Source organism: Oncorhynchus nerka, linkage group LG11 (assembly GCF_034236695.1).
Source record: "Oncorhynchus nerka isolate Pitt River linkage group LG11, Oner_Uvic_2.0, whole genome shotgun sequence".
Lineage (NCBI taxonomy): Eukaryota > Metazoa > Chordata > Actinopteri > Salmoniformes > Salmonidae > Oncorhynchus > Oncorhynchus nerka.
In genome coordinates, this window is record NC_088406.1 from 39,014,110 (window position 1) to 39,030,984 (window position 16,875).

The 16,875-nt window shown below is 43.1% G+C and overlaps 1 protein-coding gene across 1 annotated transcript in view; it reads left to right on the plus strand.

Annotated features, from left to right (window-relative positions):
- The window catches only part of LOC115136841 (remodeling and spacing factor 1-like), a 19,081-nt gene continuing 2,206 nt past the window's right edge, over positions 1 to 16,875 (plus strand). Inside the window, 16 exon segments of the mRNA XM_029672671.2 lie at positions 1 to 265; positions 1,393 to 1,484; positions 1,548 to 1,640; positions 5,139 to 5,344; positions 6,256 to 6,269; positions 6,272 to 6,418; positions 6,573 to 8,097; positions 8,380 to 8,503; positions 8,651 to 8,845; positions 9,063 to 9,167; positions 9,240 to 9,319; positions 9,432 to 9,480; positions 9,580 to 9,683; positions 13,912 to 13,979; positions 16,212 to 16,383; positions 16,537 to 16,754. Coding sequence (XP_029528531.2) covers positions 112 to 265; positions 1,393 to 1,484; positions 1,548 to 1,640; positions 5,139 to 5,344; positions 6,256 to 6,269; positions 6,272 to 6,418; positions 6,573 to 8,097; positions 8,380 to 8,503; positions 8,651 to 8,845; positions 9,063 to 9,167; positions 9,240 to 9,319; positions 9,432 to 9,480; positions 9,580 to 9,683; positions 13,912 to 13,979; positions 16,212 to 16,383; positions 16,537 to 16,754 — 3,346 coding nt within the window. The 5' untranslated portion in view covers positions 1 to 111.

Consider the following 16,875-nt stretch of genomic DNA (forward strand, 5'->3'; position numbering starts at 1 on the left):
CAGAGCCCCCTCCTTCGTCTACCCATGATACGATACTTGGCGCGTTGAATTCTGGGCTCCTTTCAGTCCTCCCAAATCCGTTCATTCTCATCCTACTCCCCGGCTGGAAAAATGGCTGCTTCAGCGGCAGCGCAGGGCTCAAACCCCGGTCTCTGCCCCAGTTTCGCAGTGGTCTGCTCGTTCCTGGAGCGCTACGGACAAGCCCTGGACCTACCCGAACTCACCTTTCCGCAGATGGAGAGGTATCTCCGGGACACATCGACAGGTGGGAAGGGAGAGGAAGAGGTTCTCAGCATCATCATCACTGACTTTCTAGCTAGCTGGGTGGTCAGGGGGGAACAAGTACAGCTAGCTGGCTTAGGGGAGTTTCCACACACTGTGACATGTGCCTCGGTATAACTGGCTAATGTTACTGATTGATGTAACTAGATAGCTAGATATATCGTTACTTAGCTATTTGTTAAGAAACTAGCCAGCCATTCCGACTTGAATGACCAAACTAACTAGTTAGCTACCTTAATTTCGTTAGCTAGCGGACGTTAGCTATTAGGTGTACTTTTCCATCATGCTTGCCTGCCCATACTAGTGCAAGAAAAGTATACAACTCAGCCCCAGGTGTGTATGAGTAAATACTATTTGAATACAATCGGTGTCGTAAACAGTTGTTTAAATAGTCCGATAAAAACACTACTTGGCAGACTGTCCATTTCGCGCAGGCGCAATGCGTGATGTGTAGTCGAGCAACTTCATGCTAAACCAAGCTAACGTTCGTCAACACATCAGTGGCTACTAATTCATTCAAATAAAATTCCGCTGATTTCAAATTACTCAGGCTTTACATTTGTCACAGTTTATAATGATTTAAATCCTCCTTTGAGACAATGTTAGCTACTGGGGCTTTCTTGTCACGATTTAGCTAGCTAGTTATCTGGCTAGCTGTGTGTGGCGTACCTAGGCTAGTATGTACTAACGTTTTAGTATCTGTAGGAAAGATGTTGTTACAAGTTAGCCAGTTAGTTAACTGTCTGTAGATAGACGTGATAACGTTGTTTGCTCTTTCCACATTTCCTTCATTGTTCACCAAAAACATCGTCGTGTTTTTTTATTAATGCAAAAAATGACAATGAATCACATTTGTTGATCTTACCTCCACGCCTGCCACTGTTAGCTAGATATTTGAGGATAATTCTAAGAAATTGTGAATCAATGTGAATTACACAGACAGTCAGAATACCAGAAGGAGAATGTTGAGTTTAAAAAATTCACTGCACAATGGGTGTTGTAATAAGTGTTTAGTGTTATACTAGCTGGTGTTATGACAGGGTACTTCGTTTTATATCAAACTAATGTATTACCTCATGTATTATTTCTCTCTGTGTGTATCTCTCTCAGTTCCCAAGCCACTAGTGGAGCTGCATGTCAAGCTGCTAAGGAAGCTTGGCAAGTCTGTGTCTGCAGACAAGTGGGAGAGGTACCTGGCTAAGGTAAGCTGTGCTTGGTGTGTGCTTAGTGTGTACACCTGTAATGACTGTATATTTGTCATCCAGGTATGCCAGGACATCAACAGTAGCTGGGCCTGGGAGCTGGAACACAAGGGCTACCAGGACATGAGCATGGAGTGCAAAACCAGCATCCTCAAAGTAAGACACACACACACACCGTGTGCAGACTATCACACTAATATACCAGACTACCTCTTTACCTCCTCTGTGATATCTACTGTTATATATGAACAGTATATTGATCATATACAGTGCCTTCAGAAAGTATTTATACCCCTTGACTTTATACACGTTGTTGTGTAAGACTTTGTGTCGCCGATTTACACAATACCCTATAATATCAAAGGGGATTAATCTTTTTATAAAACATTAGTAAATAAAACATTTCAAGCGTAAATATCTTGAGTCAGTAAGTATTCAACCCCTTTGTTAACAAGTCAGATATTAAGTTGCATGGACTAACTCTGTGTGTAATAATAGTCATTCAAAAATTGTGTTAAACACTATCATCTCTGAACCCCACAAATAAAATGATCTGTAACGTCCCTCAGTCAAGCAGTGAATTTCAAACACAGATTCAACGATGAAAACTGCAAAGAAGGGAACCTATTGGTAGATGGATACATATTTTTTTTTTTAAAGCAGACACTGAATATCCATTTGAGCATGGTGAAGCTATTAATTACAATTTGGATGGTGTATCAGTACACCCAGTTACTACAAAAATTGACGGAGAGTAAGGAAATCGCGCAGGGAGGCCAATGGTGATTTTAAACCACTTACAGAGATGGCTGTGATAGGAGAAAGCTGAGGATAGATCAACGACATTGTAGTTACTCCACAGTACAAACCTAAATGACATAGTGAAAGGATGCCTGTACAGAATAAAAATATTCCAAAACATGCCTCCTGTTTGCAATAAGGCACTAAAGTGATACTGAAAGAAATAATTTAAGTTTTTGTCTGGAATACAAAGCACTATGTTTGGGGGTAAATCCAACACATCACTGTACCACTCTTCATATTTTCAACCATGGTGGTGGCTGCATCATCGTATGGTTATGCTTGTCATCGGCAAGGACTAGGGAGCTTTTTAGGATAAAAAGAAAAGGAATCGAGCTATGCATAGGCAAAGTCCTAGAGGAAAACCTGGTTCAGTCTGCTTTCCAACAGACTGGGTGACAAATTCACCTTTCAGCAGGACAATAACCTAAACACAAGGACAATTATACACTGGAGTTACTTTTTATTTAATTTAGTTTTTATTTAACCTTTATTTAACTAGGCAAGTCAGTTAAGAGCAAATTCTTATTTACAATGACGGCCTACCAAAAGGCCTCCTGCGGGGACAGGGGCCTGGGATTTAAAAAATAAATACAATATAAATATAGGACAAAACACACAGCAACACATGACCTCACAGCATGACAACAACATGGTAGCAGCATAAAAAAACATGGCACAAACATTATTGGGAAAAGTCAAGAGCACAAAGGTCAAGAAGGTAGAGACAACAATACATCATACCACACAACCACATCTGTTAAGAGTGTCCATGGTTGAGTCTTTGAATTAAGAGATTGAGATAAAACTGTCCAGTTTGAGTGTTTGTTGCTGCTCGTTCCAGTCGCTAGCTGCAGCGAACTGAAAAGAGGAGTGACCCAGGGATGTGTGTGCTTTGGGGACCTTTAACAGAATGTGACTGGCAGAACAGGTGTTGTATGTGGAGGATGAGGGCTGCAGTAGATATCTCAGATATGGGGGGGTGGGGCCTAAGGGTTTTATAAATAAGCATCAACCAGTGGGTCTTGCGACGGGTATACAGAGATGACCAGTTTACAGAGGGGAGTATAGAGTGCTGTGATGTGTCCTATAAGGAGCATTGGTGGCAAATCTGATGGACGAATGGTAAAGAACATCTAGCCGCTCCAGAGCACCTTTACCTGCTGATCTATAAATTATGTCTCCGTAATCTAGCATGGGTAGGATGGTCATCTGAATCAGGGTTAGTTTGGCAGCTGGGGTGAAAGATGAGCGATTACGATAGAGGAAACCAAGTCTAGATTTAACTTTAGCCTGCAGTTTTGATATGTGCTGAGAGAAGGATAGTGTACTGTCTAGCCATACCCCCAAGTACTTGTATGTGGTGACTATCTCAAGCTCTAAACCCTCAGAGGTAGTAATAACACCTGTGGGAAGAGGGGCATTCTTCTTACCAAACCACATGTCCTTTGTTTTGGAGGTGTTCAGAACAAGGTTAAGGGTAGAGAAATCTTGTTGGACACTAAGAAAGCTTTGTTGTAGAGCATTTAACACAAAATCCAGGGAGGTGTCAGCTGAGTATAAGACTGTATCACGTGCATATAAATGGATGAGAGAGCTTCCTACTGCCTGAACTATGTTGTTGATGTAAATTGAGAAGATAGTGGGGCCTAGGATTGAGCCTTGGGGTACTCCCTTGGTGACAGGCAGTGGCTGAGGCAGCAGATGTTCTGACTTTATACACTGCACTCTTTGAGAGAGGTAGTTAGCAAACCAGGCCAAAGACCCCTCAGACACCAATACTCCTTAGCCGGCCCACTAGAATGAAATGGTATACCGTATCAAAAGCTTTGGCCAAGTCAATAAAAATAGCAGCACATTATTGCTTAGAATCAAGGACAATGGTGGCGTCATTGAGGACCTTTTAAGGTTGCAGTGACACATCCATAACCTGAGTGGAAACCAGATTGCATACCGAGAGAATACTATAGACATCAATAAAGCCAGTCAGTTGATTATTGACAAGTTTTTACAACACTTTTGATAAACAGGGCAAAATAGAAATAGGCCTATAACAGCTAGGATCAGCTTGATCTCCCCCTTTAAATAAAGGACAAACTGTTGGCAGCCTTCCAAGCATTGGTAACCTCCCCAGGAAGGAGAGAGAGGCTTGGCGATGATAGGGGCAGCAGCCTTAAAGAAGAAAGGGTGTAAACCATCTGACCCAGATGTTTTTTGGGGTCAAGTTTAAGGAGCTCCTTTAGCACCTTGGACTCAGTGACTGCCTGCAAGGAGTAACTTTGTAGCGGGACAGGGGGAAAATGGAGAAGCTTCAGGGATAGTCGCATTAGAAGGGGTGGGAGATGAGAAAATGTTGGACAGGCAAGGAGGCATGGCTGAGTCAAATACTTACCAAGACGACATTGAATGTTCCTGAGTGGCCGAGAGACAGTTTTGACTTAAATTGTATTAAACATATATGACAAGACTTGAAAATGGCTGTCTAGCAATGATCACCAACCAACTTGACAGGGCTTGAAGAATTAAAAAAATAGTAAAGGGCAAATATTGTACAATCAAGGTTTGCAAAGCTCTTAGAGACTTACCCAGAAAGACCCACCGCTGTAATCGCTGCCCAAGGTGATTCTAACATATTTATTTTCCATTAATCATTTATTTATTTTGAAATTAAGAGTTTTGTGTAGATCGTTGACAATAAATTCCAATGAAATTCATTTTAATCCCACTTTGTAACAACAAAATGTGGAAAAGGTAAAGGGGTGTGAATACTTTCTGAAGGCACTGTACTGTTTTCTTCTCTTTCTCTGTCTGACCCTAACCCCCCCCCCGTCTCTCTCTAACCCCCGACCCCAGTACCTGTGTGAGATCCAGTTTGATGACAACCTGAAGTTCAAGACGTTGGTGAACGAGGAGGAGGCGGAGGCGATGAGGCTGCAGCCGTTGGGCAGAGACAGACAGGGCCTGATGTACTGGCTGCAGACTGACGCCCAACACAACATCCGACTGTACACAGAGGAACAGGACGACTGGGACGGATCCACCTGGAGCTGTATCGTCAGGTAATGATGCATGGATGGATGTATGGAAAGATAGATGAGATATATTTTGTGTAACCCTAGTAGGAGCATCTGAGAAGAGAGAAAGGGTGTATGTACAGTGCTGTGAAAAAGTATTTGCCCCCTACTTTTGCATATTGTTGATTCTGAATGTTATTAGATCTTCAACCTAAACCTAATAATAGATAAAAAGGGAACCTGAGTGAACAAATAACACAACAATGACATTTATTTCATAAACAAAGTTATACAACACCCAATGCCCCCGTGTGAAAAAGTAATTTCCCCCTTACACTCAATAACTGGATGGCCTAACATTCTCCTGTAGAATTATCTGATAATAGAAGGAACCATGAACTCTGCTCTGTGTCGGAGAATTCTACAGGAGAATGTCAGGCCATCCGTCTGTGAGCTGAAGCGCAGCTGGGTCATGCAGCATGACAATGATCCAAAACACACAATCAAGTCTACATGAAAATGGTTAAAAAGCAACACATTCAAAGTCCAGACGTAATCCCAATTGAGATGTTGTGGCAGGACTTGAAACGAGCAGTTCATGCTTCAAAACCAACAAATGTCGCTGAGTTAAAGCAGTTCTGCATACAAGTGTGGGTCAAAATTCCTCCACAGCGATGTGAGAGTCTGATCAACAACTACAGGAAGCATTTGGTTGCAGTCATTACAGCTAAAGGTGGCACAACCAGTTGTTGAGTCCAACTACTTTGTTAATTAAATAAATTAAGTATATATTTTTGCGGTTATTAGTAAACTCGGGTTCCCTTTACCTAATATTAGGTTTTGGTTGAAGATCTGATAACATTCAGTATCAAAAATATGCAAAAATTGAGAATATCAGAAAGGGGCAAATGCTTTTTTATGGCACCGTATGTTCAGAATGTTCTGTTTGTCCTCAGAACCCGGAATGACTTAGCGAAGCTTTGGACCTCCTGAAGACCCAGCTGGATCCAGAACACAAGGAGAAAGAGGAAGGAGAGATGGAGAAAGAGATGGACAGAGAGAAGGGAGGGTCCAACTGTGCCACACCTGTGGAGAGGGGGAGAAGAGGCCAGGAGGAGGGTAAGGGTTCTTTTGTTACCTGTAATAGGATGGTGTAGTTAGTAGTAACATGATCATGTGGTCACTACTGCTCTATTATAATTGTGTTATTATGAATGAATGTTGGAACCAGAGCTGCAATATAACATGTCAACATGTGTGGTGGTTTTTCAAGGTGAAGCTGGAGGAGAGGTAAAGGTGGAGGAAGAGGAAGCGGCAAGACAGATGAGGAAGGCTGAGGAAGACGAGAAGAAGAGTAAAGAGAGAGGGAAGAACGAGGAAGATGAGGAAAAGCGAGAGAAGAGTAGATCATCTTCCTACCCAGAGTCCACTAGTACGGACGTCAACATGGCGTCTTTAGCAGAGAAGGAAACCCCAACCAAGCTTGCACCGGTAGTCTCAGTGAAGGAGGAAAACATTGCAGTTGAGATGAAGGAAGAAAGGGAGAAGGAAAAACAAGGTGAGAAAGAAGAGGGAGAGAAACAGAGCGGGAGGAAGGAGGAGAGGTCAGAAGTGATTGACAACAGAGTGAGCACCATCACCGCACTGGTCAAAGAGGAACCCCAAACGCTTAGCAACTCCCCTAGCAATGCTGTCTCCGTCGTCATGGTGCCTATCTCGGCAACGATGAAACAGGAAGTTCCTCCTGTGAAGGAGGAAGCGGAGAGGGCGCTGAGGACCGATCAGCAGGCCAAGATACCACTGAAGAAGAGAGAGCTCTTTGGCGCCAACCGTCACCATAGCAACACACATCACAACAACAATGACATGCACAGCAACCATCACAACAACAGCCATAGCAGCAGTACTAGCAGTAGCATCATCGTCCGTAACCCTTCAGTAACACATACCAAGGAGGAGCAGCTGGGGAGGCAGTCAACTCCTGATGGGGGCCTGGCAGTCACACTGCCAGAGGAGCTGACCAATGGGGGGGCTCCCCTAAACGGGCTTGGGGGGCTCATAGGGGGTATATGTCATGTGGGGGTCATCTGCAGGCCGGCATCGCAGCAACAAGATGGCGGATCGGTCTGTACGGAGAGAACCAGACTAGGGTCAGAGGAGGGGGAGGAGAGGGCCAGAGCTCCAGACAAGGAGAGGAGCAGGCAGTCAGTCCTGGTGAGGAAGAGTCCTGGCTGGGGAGAGACTGGAGCCCCATCACCCCTGGAGCCTAGAGGACAGGAGAGACAGGCAGGAGGAGAGGAGAGGGAAGGAGAGAGAGCGAGGAACGAGCAAGGAGAGAGATCGAGGGAGAGGTTAGGAGAGGATGGAAGAGAGAAAGCGAGGGAGAATTTACATGGAGACCAGTCTGGAGAGAGGGATGACAACCCAAAAGAGAAAAAGACTAACCTCCATGTGGAGAAAAGCGAGGGATGCCATGGAACAGAGGAGGAAGAGGAGAAGAAGAAGAGTACCTCAGGAGAGAAGGAGCAGGAGTCAGAGAGAAGCCAGACTGTAGAAGGACAGGTGGACCAGGGAGAGGCCCTCAACACAGACACACCAGCCCATGCTGGGGTGAAAGGTGCTGGGCATGGAGCAACAGACCGGCCGGGTCCCCTGGAAGCCTCCTCTGAGCTGCAGAAAGAAGGGATCAGGCTGAAGATAAAGATCCCTCCCAACCAGAGGAGAGAGAACATGCGAGAGCAGAAGGGGGAGGAGCAGGGAGATGGGAGGTCTCTGCGGCGATCGGCTCGGATCTGCAGGTAAGGTCCATGATAGAATCTCTTCCCATTTCTTTCATCACAATAACTGAGGTGACAATTTATCATGTAGAACTGAATAATAGATACAAAATTCTGATTTATTATCATGCTCTCACTCATCCCCGCCGTGCTGGCTGGCTCATAGGGCAGCAACAAAGGCTCTCCACTTCTTCTGACTGTCTTTGGCCATCTTCTCCAACTGTGCCCCAGTTCTGCTGGTATTGTTGGAGCTGTCTCCATTGTGCTGTAATTTGATATTTTACTGATCAACCCTACCTACAGACCCAGCCCAAACAAGGTGGAGAGGCAAGACGCACCCCCAGGGGTGAGGGAGGAAGAAGAAGAGAAGACTGCTCAATGGCAAAAGAAGAGAGAAAACCCTGAGGGACAAAGCAGGACTGTAAAGGTAACTACTTTGTTTTAAAAGTTAATTTACTCATAAGTGATCTAGGAATAAGGCTTTGTATGAAAGTGAAAATGATCATAGCCAAGAAAATGTTGGTTATCAAGGTGATTGATTGTAAATGTGTGTTTTATGTGTGTGTGTCTACAGAGCAGACGAAGACATCGAGGCGCCCGCTGGTCAAATACTCGAGCGAAGCGATGCAAACCGAATGAGGGAGGAGAGGGGGAGGAGGGGAGAGGGGGTGGGGGAAGTGGTTGTGACTCAGATGACTCTAGCCAATCAGAGGAGACGCCTAATGAAGATCCCTGCAGCCACTGTGGACTCCCAAACCACCCCGAACTGGTGAGAAGTGTGTGTTTGGAGTACATTGTGTTTTTTGTTTCTTTACATCTTGGCATCCGTATATGACTTATGAAATATTGTGCTTTACTGTGAAGCCAGAAACGGCGTGTGTTTAAACTGTTTCCCTTCTGCAGAGCACTATCTATTCTTGATTTCATGAGTTTATTTACACCAAACAGCTGAATGTGTGCACAACCTGTGTGTTTCTCTGCTGCAGATCCTGCTGTGTGATTCATGTGATAGTGGTTACCACACCGCCTGTCTCAGACCCCCTCTCATGGTCATACCTGAGGGAGAATGGTTCTGCCCGCCCTGCCAACACGTAAGTGAGAGTGAGAGAGAGAGAGAGTGTGCGCGTGCGTGCATGTATTAACACTGTCCCTGGTCTCTGTAGAAGCTGCTGTGTGACAGACTAGAGGAGCAGCTGCAGAATTTGGATTGCGCTATGAAGAAAAGAGACAGAGCTGAGAGGAGGTCACACACACCACACACATATACACACACTCAATCTCACACGGTCTCACTCAAACACTGTCTCACACACACACACTGAAATGGTTGTGTAATTCCTGTTTTTTCTCTGTAGGAGGGAGCGTCTGGTGTATGTGGGAATCAGTGTGGAGAACATCATTCCTGTAAGTACACACACAATTAGGAACATTTTGTCTAGAAGGCCAAATGTGCATAAAATAAATGATCATAATCTGAATTTGTGTGTTGTGTTGTGTTTCTAGCAGGAAGGGGAGGAAGAGGAGAAACAGGCAAAAAAGAAAGATGCAAAAAATACCAAAAATCTGGGAAGGAGGTCTACCAGAACCAGGAAGTGTATCAGCTACAGGTGTGTGTGTGTGTAAATAAATTAAAGCCACTAAATAAAATTGTTACCTGCCAAATTGACCGGGAGAAAAAAAAACATCCCATTGTCAAATTTAGTGGAATTCGTTGATAGAACTACATTTGACCGTCATGCTTATTGGTCTAGGTTAATTTGGTGGAATTAAATTGGGGCGTGTGTATTTGCTAGTCATCACACATCTTATTTATCACATGCACACAGCCTACAGAGCCTATTATGAGCATAATATAACTTGTCAAACTCGTTGCTGGAGTGAAACATTTAATTCTAAATGCAATTGGGTGATAAACAGTTGATGGCCATGATTATAGAGCTATAATTATTTATTTTTCTCAACTGATAATTGAAGCTGAACATGTGTTATTAAAACTTGTTAAGGCGATGGGTTCCCCTACAGGAACTCCACCCCCCCGTTCAGCTGAAAAGGTGGCGCAGGGAATGCAAAAATATTCTTTAGATATATTTAACCTCCACACATTAACAAGTCCAATACCTCAAATGAAAGATAAACACCTTGTTCATCTACCCAGCGTGTCAGATTTTTAAAATGTTTTACGGCGAAAACACAACATATATTTGTTAGACCACCACCAAACCAAAGAAAAAACGTAGCCATTTTTTCCAGCAAAAGATAAAAAATCACAAAAGCAGGATAAAAAAAAAATCAATCACTAACCTCTTGAAAATCTTCATCAGATGACAGTCATATGACATGTTACACAGTACATTTATGTTTTGTTCGATAATATGCATTTTATATCCATAAATCTCGGTTTACATTGACGCCATGTTCAGAAAATCCTCCAAAATATCCGGAGGAATTATAGAAAGCTACGCCAGATAACAGAAATACTCATCATAAACTTTGACTAAAGATACACGTTCTACATATAATTAAAGATACACTGGTTCTTAACCTGTTAAGCCCACCCGACACGCAGGCGTCTCATCTAGCCATCTGGAAATGCAAATGCACTACGCTAAATGCTAATAGCACTCGTTAAAACTCAAACGTTCATTAAAACACACATGCAGGGTACTGAATTAAAGCTACACTCGTTGTGAATCCAGCCAACAAGTCAGATTTTTAAAATACTTTTCGGCGAAAGCATGAGAAGCTATTATCTGATAGCATGCAACACCCCGAAATACCTGAAGGAGACGTAAACAAAATAATTAGCATAGCCGGCGCTACACAAAACGCAGAAATAAAATATAAAACATTCATTACCTTTGACGATCTTCTTTGTTGGCACTCCTAGACGTCCCATAAACATCACTATTGGGTCTTTTTTCCGATTAAATCGGTCCATATATACCCTAAATATCGATCTATGAAAAGTGTGTGATCCAGGAAAAAACAGCGGTTTAAAACGCAACGTCATTTTTTAAAATTAAAAAAGTCGACGATAAACTTTCACAAAACACTTCGAAATAGTTTTGTAATCCAACTTTAGGTATTAGTAAACGTTAATAATCTATCAAATTGATCACGGGGCGATGTGTATTCAATAGCTCCACGTCTTGAAATCATGCTTGGAAATTTCTCCACCAAAACATCCTGTCGGAGACCGGAAGGAATGGGCTCTCTCTTATTCATTTGACCAAGAAACAAAGCCCAGGCAATTGACAAGACTGGCGACATCGTGTGGAAGCTGTAGGACTTGCAATCTCAGCCCCATGTAGTTTGCTTTCCAATAGACAATACATGCAAGTGGCGCATTGATATATTTTCCAGATTTTGGTGATCAGTTTTTCTTCCGCTTTTCGATGAAACACACGTTATGTTATAGTCACAGCCGTGATTTAACCAGTTTTAGAAACGTCAGAGTGTTTTCTATCCACACATACTAATCATATGCATATACTATATTCATGAGTAGCAGGACGCTGAAATGTTGCGCGATTTTTAACAGAATGTTTGAAAAAGTAGGGGGTAGGCTTAATTAATGCAACCGCTGTGTCACATTTTTTTTTTTACGTTACGGAAAAAGCCTAGCATTGCAATAATCTGAGACGGCGCTCAGACGTAACAATATTTCTCCGCCATGTTGGAGTCAATAGAAATACAAAATTACAACATAAATATTCCCTCACCTTTGATGATCTTTCATCAGAATGTAGTGCAATGAGTCCTAGTTCAACAATAAATCGTTTTGTTTCATAATGTTCTATTCTAGTGTCCAAGTAGCAGCATTTGCTACCACTTTCAGCTCACGTGGCCAAAAAATTACTTCTGGTCCAGGATAACTTTGCATGAAAACTTCCAAAATACATATTACAGGTCGAAGAAACTGGTCAAACTAAGTGCAGAATCAATCTTCAGGATGTTATAATCATATATATCCAATAGCATTCCAACCGGATCATTCGTTTTCATCTGGGGCTGATTGGAACAGCCGAAGCGCTCAAAGACAAACGCGCCACAACAAAATGGCATTATTTTGCGACACCAACTACTTTCCTTCCCATTAGGTCAAAGTTCACAGCAAATGCTCCATTACACTTTCTACTGAATGAGGACATCTAGTGGAAGACATAGGAAGTGTTTCCAGATCCATAACTTGTTGGGAAGGGAGGGGGCGATGACGTCAAATTTGCCCCAACTTTCAGGATTTCAAAACTTGTTTGGAAGATTGCCTGCCCTGTGAGTGCTGTTATACTCACAGACATCATTCAAACAGTTTTAGAAACTTCAGAGTGTTTTCTATCCAATATTAATAATAATATGCATATATTAGCAATTTAGGACAGATTTTGATGCAGTTCACTATGGGCACGCAATTCATCCAAAGTGGAAATACTGCCCCCTATCTGTGTTAAGCACTGTTGGTAGACGACTTCATGGGTTACGCAACCAATGCATATGGATCTGGTCAATTTCTCAAATGGCCGGTAAATTAAAATCTTCCCTGTCACGTTGTCCCAATGACAGTATAAATTAATGATAAATGCTGCTCTTGGTTTTCACAAGATTGGAGCATGGCGTATGTAGCTTGTTGATGATACAGCCCGGGATCAAACCAGTGTCTGTAGTGACTCCTCTAGCACTGAGATGCAGTGCCTTAGACAGCTGCGCCACTCGGGATATGGAATTAAAATGTTGAAGGATAGGCTACCAAGACCAAGAGGTAGGCTGCTATTTAATATTCCGAATGGAATTGTTGTTATTTGTAGGATGAGAGCACATGCACTGCAGCCTCAGTTAGCCTAGCTAGCTAACGTTAGCTAGCTTAACTAGCTTCTTACAGGTTTGATGCAGTCAAGACAGGTACTAGGTAATCGTATTCGATGATAAATAACCTAGCTATGGCAGCTATATATGGCAAAGGTAAAGGGGATACCTAGTCAGTTGCACAACTGAATGCATTCAACCAAAATGTGTCTTCTGCATTTCACCCAACCCCTCTGAATCAGAGAGGTGCGGGGTGCCGCCTTAATCAACGTCAACGGCGCCTGGGGAGCAGTTGCTGTTACTGGTTAACTGCCTTGCACAAGGGCAGAATGGAAGATTTTTCCATCTTGCCCACTCGGGGATTCGATCTATCGAGCTTTCGGTTACTGGCACAACGCTCTTAACCACTAGGCTACCCGCCGCCCATAGTCTACTATAGGGCGAGTCGGCTCAGTTGGTTGCTCTTTCCCTCCCTTCTCCCTGTGTCACTCACAGTATTGCCTCTCCCGCGTCTGCTAGAGCGGCACCTTTTCCCGTACTCTCAAGCTTTATCAGCTCAGGGTTAATAAAGTCGCTTAAAAAAACGGGGTTTTATATTTAAACATTTTATTTATGCATATTGGGTCCGGGTGGGAAAGCCCCAGATCCATTTCGGAATGGGTCCAACTTTTTGGACCCGTCAAGAAATCTTGTGTGAGCTACTCCAGGAAGTGATGTTGGAGGCTAGCTCAGTGCTGCCCCCTCTCATTGAGTAACTCAAGATGAAGGCTGTCCGGGGTACTGCAGGCTGCAATTAACTTCTTCTATGCACGATTTTAAAACATCTGGTGTATTAGAAGCAATTATTGGTACCATGATTGTCTTCCAAAAAAAATGTGTATGAAGATTGCCATTATTCCATTCAGTATTATGGGGGATCCTGTTTTCTACTAACAATGCGTGCAGTACCGCGGTCGGCCTTGAATTCCTGTGGCTTCCCCCTGCGTTGTCCGGCTCCACATGTTCCTAACGTAAACCCCGGTGTGTGTGTTCCAGGTTTGATGACTTTGATGACGCCATTGATGAAGCGATAGAGGAAGACGTCAAAGATGCTGATGGGGGAGGTGAGAAATATAGAGGAGAGAGAAAGGGAATGAGTGTGTACACTGGGGAATGAATGGCTCTCAAATGGCACCGTATTCCCTATATCAGGGATCATCCACTAGATTCAGCCAAGGGCTGATTTTTCTTTTTTTTTCTTGAGCGGATGGTCGGGGGGGCATCATTTCAAAACTTGCTTGCATTTGTATAAATTCATGTGTCTCTATTATGTGTGGGAAAATATGATTATTTATTTTCTGGGGCAAAGGAAACTTGGGGGAACAAATAAAATCACCCATGGGCCAAATCCGGCCCGCGGGATGCCAATTGGGGAACCCTGCCCTATATAGTTGCACTACTTTTGACCAGAGCTCTAAGGGTCCTGGTCAATAGTAGTGCACAATGTAGGGAATATGGTGTCATTTTGGATGCATCCAAAATGAGGAACAAGATGCAAACAAGAGGGTTTAGATTAGAGGTCGACCGATTTATAATTTTTCAACGTCGATACAGATTATTGGAGGACCAAAAAAGCAGATATCGATTAATTGGCTGATTTTTTTATTTATTTATTTGTAATAATGACAATTACAACAATACTGAATGAACACTTATTTTAACTTAATATAATACATAAATAAAATCAATTTAGCCTCAAATAAATTGTGTTGGAGAAGAAAGTAAAAGAAGAAAGTAAAAGTGCAATATGTTCCATGTAAGAAAGCTAACGTTTAAATTCCTTGCTCAGAACATGAGAACATATGAAAGCTGGTGGTTCCTTTTAACATGAGTCTTCAATATTCCCAGGTAATAAGTTTTAGGTTGTAGTTATTATAGGAATTATAGGACTATTTCTCTCTATACCATTTGGATTTCATATACCTTTGACTATTGGATGTTCTTATAGGCACTTTAGTATTGCCAGTGTAACAGTATAGCTTCCGTCCCTCTCCTCGCCCCTACCTGGGCTCGAACCAGGAACACATCGACAACAGCCACCCTCGAAGCAGCGTTACCCATGCAGAGCAAGGGGAATAACTACTCAGAGTCTCAGAGCGAGTAACGTTTGAAACGCTATTAGCGCGCACCCCGCTAACTAGCTAGTCATTTCACATCGGTTACACCAGCCTAATCTCGGGAGATGATAGGCTTGAAGTCATAAACAGCTCAATGCTTGAAGCACAACGAAGAGCTGCTGGCAAAACGCACGAAAGTGCTGTTTGAATGAATGCTTACGAGCCTGCTGGTGCCTACCATCGCTCAGTCAGACTGCTCTATCAAATCATAGACTTAATTATAACATAATAACACACAAATACGAGCCTTAGGTCATTAATATGGTCGAATCTGGAAACTATCATCTCGAAAACAAGACGTTTATTCTTTCAGTAAAATAGGGAACCGTTCTGTATTTTATCTAACGGGTGGCATCCATAAGTCTAAATATTCCTGTTACATTGCACAACCTTCAATGTTATGTCATAATTATGTAAAATTCTGGCAAATTAGGCGGCCCAAACTGTTGCATATACCCTGACTCTGCGTGCAATGAACGCAAGAGAAGTGACACAATTTCACCTGGGTAATATTGCCTGCTAACCTGGATTTCTTTTAGCTAAATATGCAGGTTTAAAAATATATACTTCTGTGTATTGATTTTAAGAAAGGCATTGATGTTTATGGTTAGGTACACATTGGAGCAACGACAGTCCTTTTTCGCGAATACGCACCGCATCGATTATATGCAACGCAGGACACGCTAGATAAACTAGTAATATCATCAACCATGTGTAGTTAACTAGTGATTTATGATTGATTGTTTTTTATAAGAGCATTAAACTTATATCTAGCAACGTACCTTGGAATACTGCATTCGCGTAACAGGCAGGCTCCTCGTGGAGTGCAATGAGAGAGAGGCAGGTTGTTCGAGCGTTGGACTAGTAACTGAAAGGTTGCAAGATTGAATCCCCGAGCTGACAAGGTAAAAATCTGTTCTGCTCTGAACAAGGCAGTTAACCCACTGTTCCTAGGCCGTCATTGAAAATAAGAATGTGTTCTTAACTGACTTGCCTAGTTAAATAAAGATTAAATAAAGGTGTAAAACGCCCAAATCGGTGTACAAAAATACCGATTTCCGATTATGAAAACTTGAAATCGGCAATTCCGATTAATCGGGCGACCTATAGTTTAAATGACAGAATAGTGGCCTGCCTGTGTTCCTGTTGTTGTGTGTAACCCTGTGGTCCTGTGTGTAGGAGTGGGGCGGGATAAGGACATTGCCACCATATCGGAGGAGGGGAAGGAGAAACGAGGACCAACCACAGCTCAGGCCCCTCCCACCAGGAGCAGGAAGAGGCGGAGACTTAACGACCTGGAGAGCGACAGCACGGCTGCAGAGAGTGAGGAGGAGTTTCAGCTCAGCGCCAGGTGCGTTTGTCCCTGACTGGCCTTAAGTCAGTCCTAGTAATTCCGTGGATATGTGTGTGTGTGTGGGTGCTACGCATTGGAGCTACCCCCCATATTGTAAAGTCATTTTTTGTTTGAACACTATAAATGCAAACTTTTAACTTGTGTCTATAGTACGGAGGAGGAGTTTGTAGCGTCAGGTGATGAGGAAGCAGCCAGTGATGTGGACAGCTTTGCCAGTGACCCGGGCTTCGTAAGCCAGTCTACACGGGCACAGAGACGGGCACCTAAACAGAGAACCACCAGGACCTCAGCAAAGTGCAAGAAACACCCTCGCAGACGGAGGAGAGGATGGGGGGAGGAGGAGAGTGAAGATGAGGAGGAAGAGATAGGTGAGTAAGGCTTGGAATATGAGTTGGGAAAAGATGACACACACGCACAAATCCAGGTTTGGTGCTGGAGGTTAAAGAACATGTTCAGTTGAAAGTCAAATAAAACTCTCTTTGTCTCTCT